Source organism: Oncorhynchus masou, chromosome 30 (assembly GCF_036934945.1).
Source record: "Oncorhynchus masou masou isolate Uvic2021 chromosome 30, UVic_Omas_1.1, whole genome shotgun sequence".
NCBI lineage: Eukaryota > Metazoa > Chordata > Actinopteri > Salmoniformes > Salmonidae > Oncorhynchus > Oncorhynchus masou.
The window spans coordinates 59,860,160-59,876,755 of NC_088241.1; the positions used below are offsets into that span (position 1 = coordinate 59,860,160).

The 16,596-nt window shown below is 43.3% G+C and overlaps 1 protein-coding gene across 7 annotated transcripts in view; it reads right to left on the minus strand.

The window, feature by feature from the left end:
* Positions 1-16,596, minus strand: part of LOC135522887 (receptor-type tyrosine-protein phosphatase mu-like) — a 313,769-nt gene that overhangs the window by 181,957 nt on the left and 115,216 nt on the right. For all 7 annotated transcript variants that reach the window (XM_064949557.1, XM_064949559.1, XM_064949554.1 and 4 more), the window contains exons 5-6: positions 12,836-12,951; positions 4,929-5,103 (exon numbers count right to left, since the gene is read on the minus strand). In XM_064949557.1, the coding sequence (XP_064805629.1) occupies positions 4,929-5,103; positions 12,836-12,951 (291 nt within the window). The remainder of the gene's footprint in view (positions 1-4,928; positions 5,104-12,835; positions 12,952-16,596) is intronic.

Genomic DNA, 16,596 nt, shown 5'->3' on the forward strand with positions numbered 1-16,596 from the left:
TACAAGTCCCACTTTACAGTTGAACTACAAGTCCCACTTTACAGTTGAACTACAAGTCCCACTTTACAGTTGAACTACAAGTCCCACTTGCTCAACAACCTAGAGGTCATAAAGGAGTGCCCCTAGTTCAAAGAGCCTGCTCGCGGCAGCAAGCAAGTCTACGTGTGGTCGCCATGTGGTTGGTGGTGGTGCTCAGCTGTCGCCGTGGCGCTGGATGGCTGCATGTAGCCATAACTGCTGAGTCAGCAAGCAGCGAGCCGTGTGGACTGGAGAGGCACTATGAAACTAAAAGCAGCTGTGACTTTATATAGCACCTGCTGCTAGCCACACCCTCCCTAAACAGGCTATATATGAAGTGTTATTGGCTGGTCGGCTCCCATGCAACCCAACCCCTAAGCCCGCACGGTTCCCCAGATGACTGGTCCCTGTCCCATGGGCTGTGGAAGCTTATGTAAACTCCCCTTCTGGGTACCATTAGGATTGTGCTGAAATGATTAGGGTTCAATATTTAGAAAGGAGTTCAAAAACAGGGTCAGAGAGACATTGGATGTTCTGTGAGCAAGCTTGTTGTTGCTAGTGTGGCAGTGCTAGCCATGTGTAACTGACATGAACTGGCTAGCTAGTTAGCGGGGTGTGCACTAACAGCGTTTCAAATCGGTGACGTCACTCGCTCTGAGACCTTGAAGTAGTTGTTCACCCTGCTCTGCAAGGGCCGTGGCTTTTGTGGAGCGATGAGTAACGATGCTTCGTGGGAGGCAGTTTTTTTTATTTTTTTTTTATTCTACCCCTTTATCTCTCCAATTTTGTGGTATCCAATTGGTAGTAGTTAATCTTGTCTCATCGCTGCACCTCCTGTACGGACTCGGGAGAGGCGAAGGTCGAGAGCCATGCGTCCTCTGAAACAACCCAACCAAGACGCACTGCTTCTTGACACAATGTACATCTAACCCGGAAGCCAGCCGCACCAATGTGTTGGAGGAAACACCGTACACCTGGCGACCTGGTCAGCACGCACTGCGCCCGGCCCTCCACAGGAGTTGCTAGTGTGCGAGGAGACAAGGACATCCCTGCCGACCAAACCCTCCCCAACCCATACGACGCTGGGCCAATTGAGCACCGCCACATGGAGCCTGGGCTCAAACCCAGAATCTCTGGTGGCACAGCTAGCACTGCGATGCAGTGCCTTAGACCATTGCACCACCCGGGAGGCAGTTGTTGATGTGTGCAGTGAGTCCCTGGTTCGCGCCCAGGTCGGCGCGAGGAGAGGGACGGAAGCTATACTGTTGCATTGATACTGTTGACCCGGATCACTGGTTTCTGCGGAAAAGGAGGAGGTCAAAAGGGGGTGAGTGTAACAGAAGTAAAATGGCCAGTTAGTTAGCGGGGTGTGCGCTAACAGCGTTTCAGTCGGTGACGTCACTTGCTCTGATACCTTGAAGTAGTTGTTCCCCCTGCTCTGCAAGGGCCACGGCTTTTGTGGAGTGATGGGTAACGATGCTTTGATGGTGGCTGTTGTTGATGTGTGCAGAGGGTCCCTGGTTCGAGCCCAGGTAGGGGCAAGGAGAGGGACAGAAGCTATACTGTTACACATGGTACGCTAATAAGCCTGTGAGATTCACAAACAGTAGTTATAACTCCAGGCAATGATAGTGCTTCTAAATGGTGCAATATGGAGGTCAGGTCTGTTCAAAAGGGAGCATTTGTTCATTCTAGGGGTGCAGTGTATGCCTAAGCTACTGATACAGGCACATTAGGTATGGCTAAGGCACAGTGTTCTGAGATGGATGCCAAGCCCTCCCTTGTGACCTAGCTGGCCAAGCTCTGACAAAGAGGTCATCTAAAGAGACTCAATACCTTGAACTACATCCAAAGTCAGAGCAAAAAGTGACATTCACTGCAAACAAAAAGTAAAAGGATCAATGTCCAAAACCGAAAGTGCAAATCTAAACCTCTAAAGGATCTAAATCTCTAAAGGGTTAACATTTTTTTATTTAAGAACAAATTCTTATTTTCAATGATGGCCTAGGAACAGTGGGTTAACTGCCTGTTCAGGGGCAGAACAACAGATTTGTACCTTGTCAGCTTGGGGGTTTGAACTTGCAGCCTTGCGGTTACTAGTCCAATGCTCTAACCACAAGGCTACCCTGCTGCACCGCAACATACACCTGTGCAGTAGGTAGCGTTCCAGGTGAATAATATATGCTCTAACTGGCAGTAGTGGTGTAGTAATGTCCCTCTCTGGGACCTGTTGGGCCATGTGGGGGTTAAACAGTACAACGTGAATAATTTATAACCCCAGCCATTCTTCTACATGCCTCAGGTCAGCCTATATGACCACAGCAGGCCCAGTGCAGTCAACATTCAGTTTTCCCTGTGTTTAATATCATATTGTACAACAGCTGATGAAACCAACACTGTAGAAGTGTGAAAACATTTCATCAGTGTTGTTTCCTGATAGTTACTGGTTGAAAATACAATCTAAAGAGGACCTTCTAATCAGCAGGTTTGTATGGGCAGGAGTGTCGGCTTTCCATGGTGACATCACAATGCGGTAATTTGGTTACTAGACCAACGGCAAAGAGAGTTGCAAACCTCTCTGCCAATAACAGCTTCAGTTTCCCTTCCTACTCAAACCACTCCCAGACAGTCCTAGCTAAATTCTTGCTTGGGAAATGGTGTTTTGGTAAAAAGTTATTTTTGCCCATTTTAATGAAAATCTATTATAGTAAGGTACTTAATTGTTGCCCAAAAACAATTTGAGATTGATATAAAAACGGCTGCATTGGGACTTTAAAGACCGTTCTTGGGTCAGTATCCCTGGTACTAGATCTGGGATCAGCCCCCGTCCCTGACCCCATCCATAGATCTGGGATCAGCTCCCCCCAATCAATCTGGGATCAGCCCCCCCCCCCCCCACAATCGATCTGGGATCAGATCCCCCCCCCCCCCCCTCTGTAGATATGGGATAAGCCCCCCCCGCCCCCCTGTAGATATGGGATCAGCCCCCCTGTAGATATGGGATCAGCCCCTCCATATAATCCTATTCATTATGATCTAAAAGGCTAAACTGATCCTATATCAGCACTCCTACTCTGACTGTGTGAAAACAGGACCAGTAGGGTCACCAACTCAGAGAAGAGCTGTGCACTCTGCTGACAAAGCCACCACACGTCTTCACTAGACGAAACACTGCCTCATAAATTGGATGGAATAAAACAAGTGGTAAAAACGAGCCATCGCCGAGTCGGTGTTGGCAAATTCATAAAAATGATGTGAGTATGAAAAGTTTCCTAAATTAAATATTAGATCAGTGAGAGGGGGACAAACGGCCGGGATGAAAAAATGTAGACAACTCAATTGAAAAGGGAACTGGTTGTTGCTGTTATATTACATCCTCAATCAGGGAAGTGAGAAGAACGGGAGTCTTTGGTAACGGCGTTTAAAATAACGAAGCATAATTTGACATGGTAAAGGAGGCAGCCGTCGTATATCGTTCCTCTACACAACCAAGTGGAGGGGGATTTACTATGGCAACCAACACGCCAGGGATCACTTGCATCGACATGTCTGACAAACTCAGAGGCCAGTTTATTAGGTACACCCATCTAGTACCGGGTCGGACCTCCCCTTTGCCTACAGAATAGCCTGAATTTTTCGGGGCGTGGAAAAGTTGCTCAATTGTTATCAAGGGACCAATCAAGGGAGCTAACGTGTGCCAGGAAAACATTCCCCACACCATTACACCACAGCCACCAACTGTACCTTTGACACCAGGCAGGATGGGTCTCCAGACTCATGCTGCTCACGCCAAATGTCTCTGCCATCAGCATGACGCAACAGAAACCGGGATTTTCCAATCCTCAATTGTCCAGTGTTGGTGATAGTGTGCCCACTGGAGCCACTTCTTGTTTTTAGCTGATACAAGTGGAACCTAGTGTGGTTGTTTGCTGCAATAGCCCATTTGTGGAAAGGACTGACAAGTTGTGTGTTCCGAGAAGCCGTTCTCCACACCACTGTTGTACTGCACCATTATTTCACTGTTTGTGGCCTGCCTGTTAGCTTGCACAATTCTTGCCATTGTCCTTCGACCTTTCATCAACAAGGTGTTTTTCCCCCTTCAGGACTGCCGCTGACTGGATGTTTTTTGTTTGTCGCATCATTCTAGGTAAACCCTACACATGTCGTGCGAGAGGCACTGGCTAGCCGTTTCTGAGATACTGGAAACGAAGCACCTGGAATGGACACCATGCTCAAAGTTGCTTAGGTCACTTGTTTTGCCCATCCTAACGTTCAGTCGAACACTAACTCAATGCCTCGATGCATGTCTGCCTGTTTTATATAGTCTACAGGAGCGAACCATTTTCATGAATGGGGTGGTGTACCTAATAAACAGTACAACATGCACACACACACCTCCTCCTCCTCCTCCGACACATTGTCAGTGAGGCCGCTGCTGGCGCCTGCTGCACACAGAGACAGAGTGTGATGGTGGAAACGCGCAGGGCTATTTGAGAGTGAGTGACAGGTCTCTATCTGGCAGGCCAGGATTATAGCTATCCCTCATACTGAACTTCCTAAGAGAGACATTTAGAGTACAATAGAGGCCAATCACTAAGGCTGAACCTGAGCTATGGAGATTGGAGAGAGAGAGAGGCCCACTCTTGGCCTTGACATTGGAAATTATACAATAAAATGACAGACTGGTTTGTGACTGGTTGAAGAAATTAACTAAATTAAATATCTATTATAGTTGATTAAAAGACAAAGTGACATGTTATCTCTTAAATAGAGATAGTGTATGCATAGGGATAACACTAACATGAACAGTATACTGTACAGTAGTCCCTGACGTAGCACCTATTTGTGAGGAAACTTTACCGGTCTTTTTGGCAAGTCAATATAGGAGGCACAAGCAGAACGTGACTTACGTTTGACAGTCAGGTCGGCATAACTGGACACGCCCACGCCCTTGTCTGAGTGGACGATGCAGCGGAAGCGTCCAGAGTCTCCCTTAGTGGTGTTCTCCACGTCAAACGTGGCGGTGTAGCGGCGGGAGTTCACCGGCTTGGTCTCTCTCATCGGGGCCCGTCTCCCTCCGATACCCTGGTAGGAAAATACACAGCAACACACGATCATGTAAATGTACAGTTGAAGTCGAAAGTTTACATACACCTTAGCCAAATACATTTCAACTCAGTTTTTCACAATTCCTGACATTTAATCATAGTAAAAATTCCCTGTTTTAGGTCAGTTAGGATCACCACTTTATTAGAAGAATGTGTAATGTCAGAATAGTAGAGAGAATGATTTATTTCAGCTTTTATTTCTTTCATCACATTCCCAGTGGGTCAGTAGTTTACATACACTCAATTAGTATTTGGTAGCATTGCCTTTACATTGTTTAACTTGGGTCAAGGTTTCAGGTAGCCTTCCACAAGCTTCCCACAATACCTTGGGTGAATTTTGGCCCATTCCTCCTGACAGAGCTGGTGTAACTGAGTAAGGTGTGCAGGCCTCCTTGCTTGCACACGCTTTTTCAGTTCTGCCCACAAATTGTCTATAGGATTGAGGTCAGGGCATTGTGATGGCCACTCCAATACCTTGACTTTGTTGTCCTTAAGCCATTTGCCATAACTTTGGAAGTATGCTTGGGGTCATTGTCCATTTGGAAGACCCATTTGCAACCAAGCTTTAATTTCCCGACTGATGTCTTGAGATGTTACTTCAATATATCCACGTACTTTTCCCCCCCTCATGATGCCATCTATTTTGTGAAGAGCACCAGTCCCTCCCGCAGCAAAGCACCCCCACAACATGATGCTGCCACCCCCTTGCTTCATGGTTGGGATGGTGTTCTTCAGCTTGCAAGCATCCCCATTTTTCCTACAAACATAACGATGGTCATTATGGCCAAACAGTTCTATTTTTGTTTCATCAGACATTTCGCCAAAAAGTATGATCTTTGTCCCCATGTGCAGTTGCAAACCGTAGTCTGGCTATTTTTATGGCAGTTTGGAGGATTGGCTTCTTCCTGTCTGAGCGGCCTTTCAGGTTATGTTGATTTAGGACTCGTTTTACTGTGGCTATATATACTTTTGTACCTGTTTCCTCCAGCATCTTCACAAGGTCCTTTTGCTGTTGTTCTGGGATTGATTTGCACTTTTCGCACCAAAGTACGTTCATGTCTAGGAGACAAAACGCATCTCCTTCCTGAGCGGTATGACGGCTGCGTGGTCACATGGTGTTTATACTTGCATACTATTGTTTCTCCAGATGAACGTGGTACCTCCCAAGGATGAACCAGACTTGTGGAGGTCTACATTTTTTTCTGAGGTCTTGGCTGATTTCTTTTGATTTTCCCATTATATCAAGCAAAGAGGCACTGAGTTTGAAAGTAGGCCTTGATTTCTATCCACAGGTACACCTCCAAATGACTCAAATTATATCAATTAGGCTATCAGAAGCTTCTAAAGCCATGCATTTTCCAAGCTGTTTAAAGGCATAGTCAACTTAGTGTAGGTAAACTTCTGACCCACTGGAATTGTGAAAGTGAATTATAAGTGAAATAATCTGTCTGTAAACAATTGTTGGAAAAATGACTTGTGTCATGCACAAAGTAGATGTCCTAACCGACTTGCCAAAACTATAGTTTGTTAACAAGACATTTGTGGAGTGGTTGAAAAACGAGTTTTAATGTCTCCAACCTAAGTGTATGTAAACTTCCGACTTCAACTGTACATTAGGAGTGTTGCGACTAACACATTCCCCATCCAAACTGGTTCCCCTCATTTGACAAATTGAGTCGTCTGCAGTGACGCTTGTCAATCTTTGTTTATGAAGTCAACACTGCCAGCATGGTGTAGACTAGGGTACAGTAGAATGTACTGCAGATTGAAGCAGTACATTGTTAACACATGAGCTGAGACCTATTGAAGAGTGCCTGCAGGCTATAGGGTCTAACACCATGGGGCTAACCAGCAGGTTTCCACATTCCGCTGGTCGATTTATGAATAGGAGAGGAGTACGTGGCTGCCTGGCAGGCAACGCTAGTCTAGGCCACCTGGGGAACAGCATCGGTGCAGACGGTCACAGAGCGGTCAAACTGAACCGCTGACGGTCCAATACTTTAGATGGGAGAGAGAACAACAGACCAGACAGAGCACTGGCCATCATGTTAGAGGAGATAGCCTCCTGATGTTTATGTTAGAGGAGATATCCTCCTGATGTTTATGTTAGGGGAGATATCCTCCTGATGTTTATGTTAGAGGAGATATCCTCCTGATGTTTATGTTAGAGGAGATATCCTCCTGATGTTTATGTTGGGGGAGATATCCTCCTGATGTTTATGTTGGGGGAGATATCCTCCTGATGTTTATGTTAGAGGAGATATCCTCCTGATGTTTATGTTAGAGGAGATATCCTCCTGATGTTTATGTTAGAGGAGATATCCTCCTGATGTTTATGTTAGGGGAGATATCCTCCTGATGTTTATGTTAGAGGAGATATCCTCCCGCTGTTTTCTTTATGTTAGAGGAGATATCCTCCTGATGTTTATGTTAGAGGAGATATCCTCCTGGTGTTTATGTTAGAGGAGATATCCTCCTGATGTTTATGTTAGAGGAGATATCCTCCTGATGTTTATGTTAGAGGAGATATCCTCCTGATGTTTATGTTAGGGGAGATATCCTCCTGATGTTTATGTTAGAGGAGATATCCTCCTGATGTTTATGTTAGAGGAGATATCCTCCTGATGTTTATGTTAGAGGAGATATCCTCCTGATGTTTATGCTAGGGGAGATATCCTCCTGATGTTTATGTTAGAGGAGATATCCTCCTGATGTTTATGTTAGGGGAGATAGCCTCCTGATGTTTATGTTAGAGGAGATATCCTCCTGATGTTTATGTTAAGGGAGATATCCTCCTGATGTTTATGTTAGAGGAGATATCCTCCTGATGTTTATGTTAGAGGAGATATCCTCCTGATGTTTATGTTAGAGGAGATATCCTCCTGGTGTTTATGTTAGAGGAGATATCCTCCTGATGTTTATGTTAGAGGAGATATCCTCCTGATGTTTATGTTAGGGGAGATATCCTCCTGATGTTTATGTTAGAGGAGATATCCTCCTGATGTTTATGTTAGAGGAGATATCCTCCTGATGTTTATGTTGGGGGAGATATCCTCCTGATGTTTATGTTAGAGGAGATATCCTCCTGGTGTTTATGTTAGAGGAGATATCCTCCTGATGTTTATGTTAGAGGAGATAGCCTCCTGATGTTTATGTTAGAGGAGATATCCTCCTGATGTTTATGTTGGGGGAGATATCCTCCTGATGTTTATGTTAGAGGAGATATCCTCCCGATGTTTATGTTAGAGGAGATATCCTCCCGATGTTTATGTTAGAGGAGATATCCTCCTGGTGTTTATGTTAGAGGAGATATCCTCCTGATGTTTATGTTAGAGGAGATATCCTCCTGATGTTTATGTTAGGGGAGATATCCTCCTGATGTTTATGTTAGAGGAGATATCCTCCTGGTGTTTATGTTAGAGGAGATATCCTCCTGATGTTTATGTTAGGGGAGATATCCTCCTGATGTTTATGTTAGAGGAGATATCCTCCTGATGTTTATGTTAGAGGAGATATCCTCCTGATGTTTATGTTAGAGGAGATATCCTCCTGATGTTTATGTTAGAGGAGATATCCTCCTGATGTTTATGTTAGAGGAGATATCCTCCTGATGTTTATGTTAGAGGAGATATCCTCCTGATGTTTATGTTAGGGGAGATATCCTCCTGATGTTTATGTTAGAGGAGATATCCTCCTGATGTTTATGTTAGAGGAGATATCCTCCTGATGTTTATGTTAGGGGAGATATCCTCCTGATGTTTATGTTAGGGGAGATATCCTCCTGATGTTTATGTTAGAGGAGATATCCTCCTGATGTTTATGTTAGAGGAGATAGCCTCCTGATGTTTATGTTAGAGGAGATATCCTCCTGATGTTTATGTTAGAGGAGATATCCTCCTGATGTTTATGTTAGAGGAGATAGCCTCCTGATGTTTATGTTAGGGGAGATATCCTCCTGATGTTTATGTTAGGGGAGATATCCTCCTGATGTTTATGTTAGGGGAGATATCCTCCTGATGTTTATGTTAGAGGAGATATCCTCCTGGTGTTTATGTTAGAGGAGATATCCTCCTGATGTTTATGTTAGGGGAGATATCCTCCTGATGTTTATGTTAGAGGAGATATCCTCCTGATGTTTATGTTAGAGGAGATATCCTCCTGATGTTTATATCCTCCTAGGGGAGATATCCTCCTGATGTTTATGTTAGAGGAGATATCCTCCTGATGTTTATGTTAGGGGAGATATCCTCCTGATGTTTATGTTAGGGGAGATATCCTCCTGGTGTTTATGTTAGAGGAGATATCCTCCTGATGTTTATGTTAGGGGAGATATCCTCCTGATGTTTATGCTAGGGGAGATATCCTCCTGGTGTTTATGTTAGAGGAGATATCCTCCTGATGTTTATGTTAGGGGAGATATCCTCCTGATGTTTTCTTTATGTTAGAGGAGATATCCTCCCAATGTTTTCTTTTGGTGCATGAAATTGGAAGAGGGGGTCAAATACAACTTCTGGCAATACCAGGAGTGTTGTGTCAGCAGGCTGTGTGTATGTTTGTGTTCGTCTGCTGGTCTGTTTGAAGAGCGAGAGGGACAGAGAATCCTGTCAGCAAGCGCCACGCTGTGTGTTCTCTCTGCACCCCGGCTTCCTCACAGCTGTCACCACACACACGCCGACAAAACCAAACACACACACACCCATACCAGATGGGGGGCCATTTGTTTGTCAGGAATATTTCTTCATTACTGTCACCGGGGGGGATTTCACTTAATGCTAGTGTTTCATCTCCGGCAATAACGAGGATGAAAGGAATTCGTTAAGAAGAGCGATTACCTCATTTACTGTCAACCTACCGATAGCACACTGATCTACCTCACACACTGTCAACCTACAGATAACTCAGTGATATGCAGATGACAAGAAAAATGACAACAGAATTTCAACATTCTTGTAGGGAAGGACACTCAACAAGCACAGCACTTCCACAAATGACTGATGATTGGCTGAGAGAAATTGATGATAAAAAGATTGTGGGGGCTGTCTTGTTAGACTTCAGCGCAGCTTTTGACATTATTGATCATAGTCTGCTGCTGGAAAAACATATGTGCTATGGCTTTACACCCCTTGCTATAATGTGGATTAAGAGTTACTTGTCTAACAGAACACATATGGTGTTCTTTAATATTAGCCTATCAAATATAATCCAGTTAGAATCAGGAATTCCACAGGGTAGCTGTTTAGGCCCCTTGCTTTTAAAAATGTTTACTAATGACATGCCACTGACTGAGTAAAGCCAGAGTTTCTATGTATACGGATGACAACGCTATACACGTCAGCTACTACAGCGACTGAAATGACTGCAACACGCCACAAAGAGCTGCAGTTAGTTTCAGATTGGGTGGCAAGGAATAGGTTAGCCCTAAATATTTCTAAAACTAAAAGCATTGTATTTGGAACAAAACACTCACTAAACCTCAACTAAATATTGTAATAATTAAGGTGGAAATTGAGAAGGTTGAGATGACTAAATTGCTTGGAGTAACACTAGATTGGAAACTGTCATGGTCAAAACATATTGATGCAGTAGTAGCTAAGATGGGGAGAAGTCTGTCTATAATAAAGCGATGCTCTGTTTTAACAACACTATCAACAAGGCAGGTCCAACAGGCCCTAATTTTGTCGCACCAGGACTACTGTTCAGTCGTGTGGTCAGGTGCCACAAAAACGGACTAAGGAATATTGCAATTGGCTCAGAACAGGGCAGCACGGCTGGCCCTTGGATGAAAACAGAGAAAAAACATTAACAACATGCATGTCCATCTCTCCTGGCTCAAAGTGGAGGAGAAATTGACTTCATCACTACTTTCATTAATGAGAGGTATTGACATGTTGAATGCACCGAGCTGTCTGTCTAAACTACTGGCACAAAGCTCGGCACCCATGCATACCCCACAAGACATGCCACCAGAGGTCTCTTCACAGTCCCCAAGTCCAGAACAGACTATGGGAGGCACACAGTACTACATAGAGCCATAACTACATGGAACTCTATTCCACATCAAGTAACTGACGCAAGCAGTAAAAAACAAGAAAAAAAACAACCTTATGGAACAGCAGGGACTGTGAGGCAACACACACAAGTTTGAGAAACAGACTCCTCAACTGGCAGCTTCATTAAATAGTACCCGAAAAACACCCGTCTCAAAGTCAACAGCGAAGATGCGACTCCGGGATGCTGGCCTTTTAGGCAGAGTTGCAAATAAAAAGCCATATCGCAGACTGGCCAATAAAAAGAAAAGATTGAGATGGGCAAAAGAACACAGACACCGGTCAGAGAAACTCTGCCTAGAAGGCTAGCATCCCAGAGTCGCCTCTTCACTGTTGACGTTGAGACTGGTGTTTTACAAGAATAGACTGACGAGTTTCAGAAGAAAGTCTTTGTTTCTGTCCATTTTAAGCCCGTCATCGAACCCACAAATGCTGATGCTCCAGATACTCAACTAGTCTAAAGAAGGCCAGTTTAATTGCTTCTTTAATCAGAACAACAGTTTTCAGCTGTGCTAACCTAATTTCATAAGGGTTTTCTAATGATCAATTAACCTTTTAAAATTATAAACTTTGATTAGCTAACACAACGTGCCATTGGATCACAGGAGTGATGGTTGCTGATAATTTGCCTCTGTACGCCTATGTAGATATTCCATTTTTATTTAAATCTGCAGTTTCCAGCTACAATAGTCATTTACAGCATTAACGTCTACACTGTATTTCTGATCAATTTGATGTTATTTTAAAATGAACAAATGTTTTTCCTTTCAAAAACAAGGACATTTCTAAGTGACCCCAAACTTTTGAACAGTAGTGTAGGTAGAGGTCTGTTCAGAGTAGGGCCCTCATTAGGTAGGTAGAGGTCTGTTCAGAGTAGGGCCCTCATTAGGTAGGTAGAGGTCTGTTCAGAGTAGGGCCCTCATTAGGTAGGTAGAGGTCTGTTGAGAGTAGGGCCCTCATTAGTTAGGTAGAGGTCTGTTCAGAGTAGGGCCCTCATTAGGTAGGTAGAGGTCTGTTGTAGGGCCCTCATTAGGTAGGTAGAGGTCTGTTGAGAGTAGGGCCCTCATTAGGTAGGTAGAGTCTAGGGCCCTCATTAGGTAGGTAGAGGTCTGTAGGTCTGTTCAGAGTAGGGCCCTCATTAGTTAGTAGTAGAGGTCTGTTCAGAGTCTGGCACTCATTAGGTAGGTAGAGGTCTGTTGAGAGTAGGGACCTCATTAGTTAGGTATAGGTCTGTTCAGAGTAGGGCCCTCATTAGGTAGGTAGAGGTCTGTTCAGAGTAGGGCCCTCATTAGGTAGGTAGAGGTCTGTTCAGAGTAGGGCCCTCATTAGGTAGGTAGAGGTCTGTTCAGAGTAGGGCCCTCATTAGGTAGGTAGAGGTCTGTTCAGAGTAGGGCCCTCATTAGGTAGGTAGAGGTCTGTTCAGAGTAGGGCCCTCATTAGGTAGGTAGAGGTTTGGATCCTTCCGCTCCACAGTAATGTCATGGAGAACGGTGGAAAACACAGAGCTTCTCATTTCAGGTCCAGATGTCAACCAAGGTTCAAGAAGAAGTGCCATACACAAGGAGTCTGGTAATGGCAGTTTGTCTTCATGTGACACCAACACTGTGGCATTAAGGATCTAAAACGACCGCATAGGACTGTTTAAGGTCAAAATTGACTTGCCTGTAACCAGAGGTTGTGGCTGTCTTGTGGTCGACCGTTGACTGTGCACTGGAAGGTGGCGGTCTGCCTGGCGTTGACCTCCACACCTTTGATGTGGAGGAAGTGTGGGGTGCTCACTGCAAAATAGATATACACACACATTAATAACCTAGACCATATGAAGCATTCTAATTAAAGTATATTCATGTATTATTGTCTCATCCACTATCAGTTGAATTTAATTACAGTCTAACTCTAATTTCCATTCCATTCATATTGAGCATAATGTGGGAAAATTCATACTTTTCTTCCCCTCAGCATTTCCATTTCTCAATCTATCCAATAGGCTGGAATGTACAGTTGAAGTCGGAAGAACTCAGTTTTTCACAATTCCTGACATCTAATCCTAGTAAAAATTTCCCGTCTTAGGTCAGTTAAGATCACCACTTTAGTCAGGACTTCGTGATGGCCACTCCAATAACTTGACTTTGTTGTCCTTAAGCCATTTTGCCACAACTTTGGAAGTATGCTTGGGGTCATTGTCCATTTGGAACACCCATTTGCGACCAAGCTTTAACTTCCTGACTGGTGTCTTGAGATGTTGCTTCAATATATCCACATAATTTTCCTACCTCATGATGTCATCTATTTTGTGAAGAGCACCAGTCCCTCATGCAGCAAAGCATCCCCTCAACATGATGCTGCCACCCCGTGCTGGTTTTTGTGAAAATGTTGCGTGCTACATGCTACACAAAATGCTATGCTAGCTTTGCATACTCTTACACAAATTAGTCAATTTCTATGGTTCAAAAGCATATTTTGAAAATCTGAGATGACAGTGTTGTTAAGAAAAGGCTAAGCTTGAGAGCAAACGCATTATTTTAATTTTATTTGCGATTTTCAGAAATCGTTAATGTTTGATCCGGGATGGGGAGTTTCAAGAAGTTAAGCCATTTTGCCACAACTTTGGAAGTATGCTTGGGGTCATTGTCTATTTGGAACGCTTCAATATATCCACATAATTTTCCTACCTCATGATGTCATCTATTTTGTGAAGAGCACCAGTCCCTCATGCAGCAAAGCATCCCCTCAACATGATGCTGCCACCCCCGTGCTTGACGGTTGGGATGGTGTTCTTCGGCTTGCAAGCATCCCCATTTTTCCTCCAAATATAACGATGGTCATTATTGCCAAACAGTTCAATTTTGTTTCATCAGACATTTCTCCAAAAAGTATGATCTTTGTCCCCACATGCAGTTGCAAATCGTAGTCTGGCTTTTTTATGGCGGTTTTGGAGCAGTGGCTTCTTCCTTGCTGAGTGGCCTTTCAGGTTACGTCGATATAGGACTTGTTTTATTGTGGGTATAGATCATTTTGTACCTGTTTCCTCCAGCATCTTCATAAGGTCCTTTGCTGTTGTTCTGGAATTGATTTGCACTTTTCTCACCAAAGTACGTTCATCTCTAGGAAACAGAACGCATCTCCTTCCTGAGCGGTATGACGGCCGCGTGGTCACATGGTGTTTATTTTTAGGTCGACCGATTAATCAGAATGGCTGATTAATTAGGGCCGATTTCAAGTTTTCATAACAATCGGTAATCAGCATTTTTTGGACACCGATCATGGCCGATTACATTGCACTCCACGAGGAGACTGCGTGGCAGGCTGACTACCTGTTATGTGAGTGCAGAAAGGAGCCAAGTTAAGGTGCTAGCTAGCATTAAACGTATCTTATAAAAATTTTTTTTAATCTTAACATAATCACTAGTTAACTACACATGGTTGACGATATTACTAGTTTATCTAGCGTGTCCTGCGATGCATACAATCGATGCGGTGCCTGTTAATTTGTCATTGAATCATAGCCTACTTCGCCAAACGGGTGATTTAACAAGGGCTTTCGAGAGAAAAGCACTGTCGTTGCACCAATGTGTACCTAACCGTAAACATCAACACCTTTCTTAAAATCAATACACAAGTATATATTTTAAAACCTACATATTTAGTTAATATTGCCTGCAAACATTAATTTAATTTAACTAGGGAAAATGTATCACTTCTCTTGCGTTCTGTGCAACAGAGTCAGGGTATATGCAGTAGTTTGGGCCACCTGGCTCATTGAAAACTGTGTGAAGACTATTTCTTCCTAACAAAGACAGCCAACTTTGCCAAACGGGGGATGATTTAACAAAAGCGCATTTTCGAAAAAAGTACAATCGTTGCACGAATGTACCTAACCTTAAACATCAATGCCTTTCTTAAAATCAATACACAGAAGTATATTTTGTTAAACCTGCATATTTAGCTAAAAGAAATCCAGGTTAGAAGGCAATATTAAACTAGGGAAATTGTGTCACTTCTCTTGCGTTCTGTGCAACAGTGTCAGAGTATATGCAACAGTTTGGGCTGCCTTGCTCGTTGCGAACAAATTTGCCAGAATTTTACGTAAAAATGACATAACATTGAAGGTTGTGCAATGTAACAGGAATATTTAGACTTATGGATGCCACCCCTTAGATAAAATACGGAACTGTTCTGTATTTCACTGAAAAGAATAAACGTTTTGTTTTCTAAATTAGTTTCCGTATTTTACAATATTAATGACCTAAGGCTCGTATTTCTGTGTGTTATTATGTTATAATTAAGTCTATGGTTTGATATTTGATAGAGCAGTCTGACTGAGCGGTGGTAGGCAGCAGCAGGCTCGTAAGCATTCATTCAAACAGCACTTTTGTGCATTTTGCCAGCAGCTCTTTGCTGTACTTCAAGCATTGAGCTGTTTATGACTTCAAGCCTTTCAACTCCTGAGATTAGGCTGGTGTAACCGATGTGAAATGGCTGGCTAGTTAGCGGGGTGAGCGCTGTTACACTGGCAATACTAAAGTGCTTATAAGAACATCCAATAGTCAAAAGGTATATGAAATAAAGATGGTATAGAGAGAAATAGTCCTATAATAACTACAACCTAAAACTTCTTACCTGGGAATATTGAAGACTCATGTTAAAAGGAACCACCAGCTTTCATATGTTCTCATGTTCTGAGCAAGGAACTTAAACATTAGCTTTTTTACATGGCACATATTGCACATTTACTTTCTTCTCCAACACTTTGTTTTTGCATTATTTAAACCAAATTGAACATGTTTCATTATTTATTTGAGGCTAAATGGATTTTACTGATGTATTATATTAAGTTAAAATAAAAGTGTTAATTCAGTATTGTTGTAATTGTCATTATTACAAATAAATAAATAAAAATCGTCATACTAAACAGGGGCGTGGTTAGAGAGTTGGGCAAGTAACTGAAAGGTTGCTGGATCGAATCCCCAAGCTTACAAGATAGAAATCTGTCATTCTGCCCCTGAGCAAGGCAGTTAACCACGGGTGACGAAAACTTGGATCTCGATTATGGCAGCCCCCCGCACCTCTCTGATTCAGAGGGGTTGGGTTAAATGCGGAAGACACATTTCAGTTGAATGCATTAAGTGTTACAACTGACTTGTATCCCCCTTTCAACTAAACAGCCTATTATCCTTTAATCCCACAAAAAAACAAATCACATTTCTTCTCTGTTGGCCTAACCTTGGTCTGATCGCTTGAGCCACGCGGGCTGAAATCTGACGAGATTCAATCAAACATTTTGTTTTACCTTCTTCCCAGGAGTCTCTGGGACAGCATTTTCAATCAGGATATTACAGTGGCAAGAGGAGGTCAGGAGGCATGAAAATAAGCCGTGGTGAAAATATTCAAGCCGGGGAAAGTATAAACCTGTCGTATCTCTC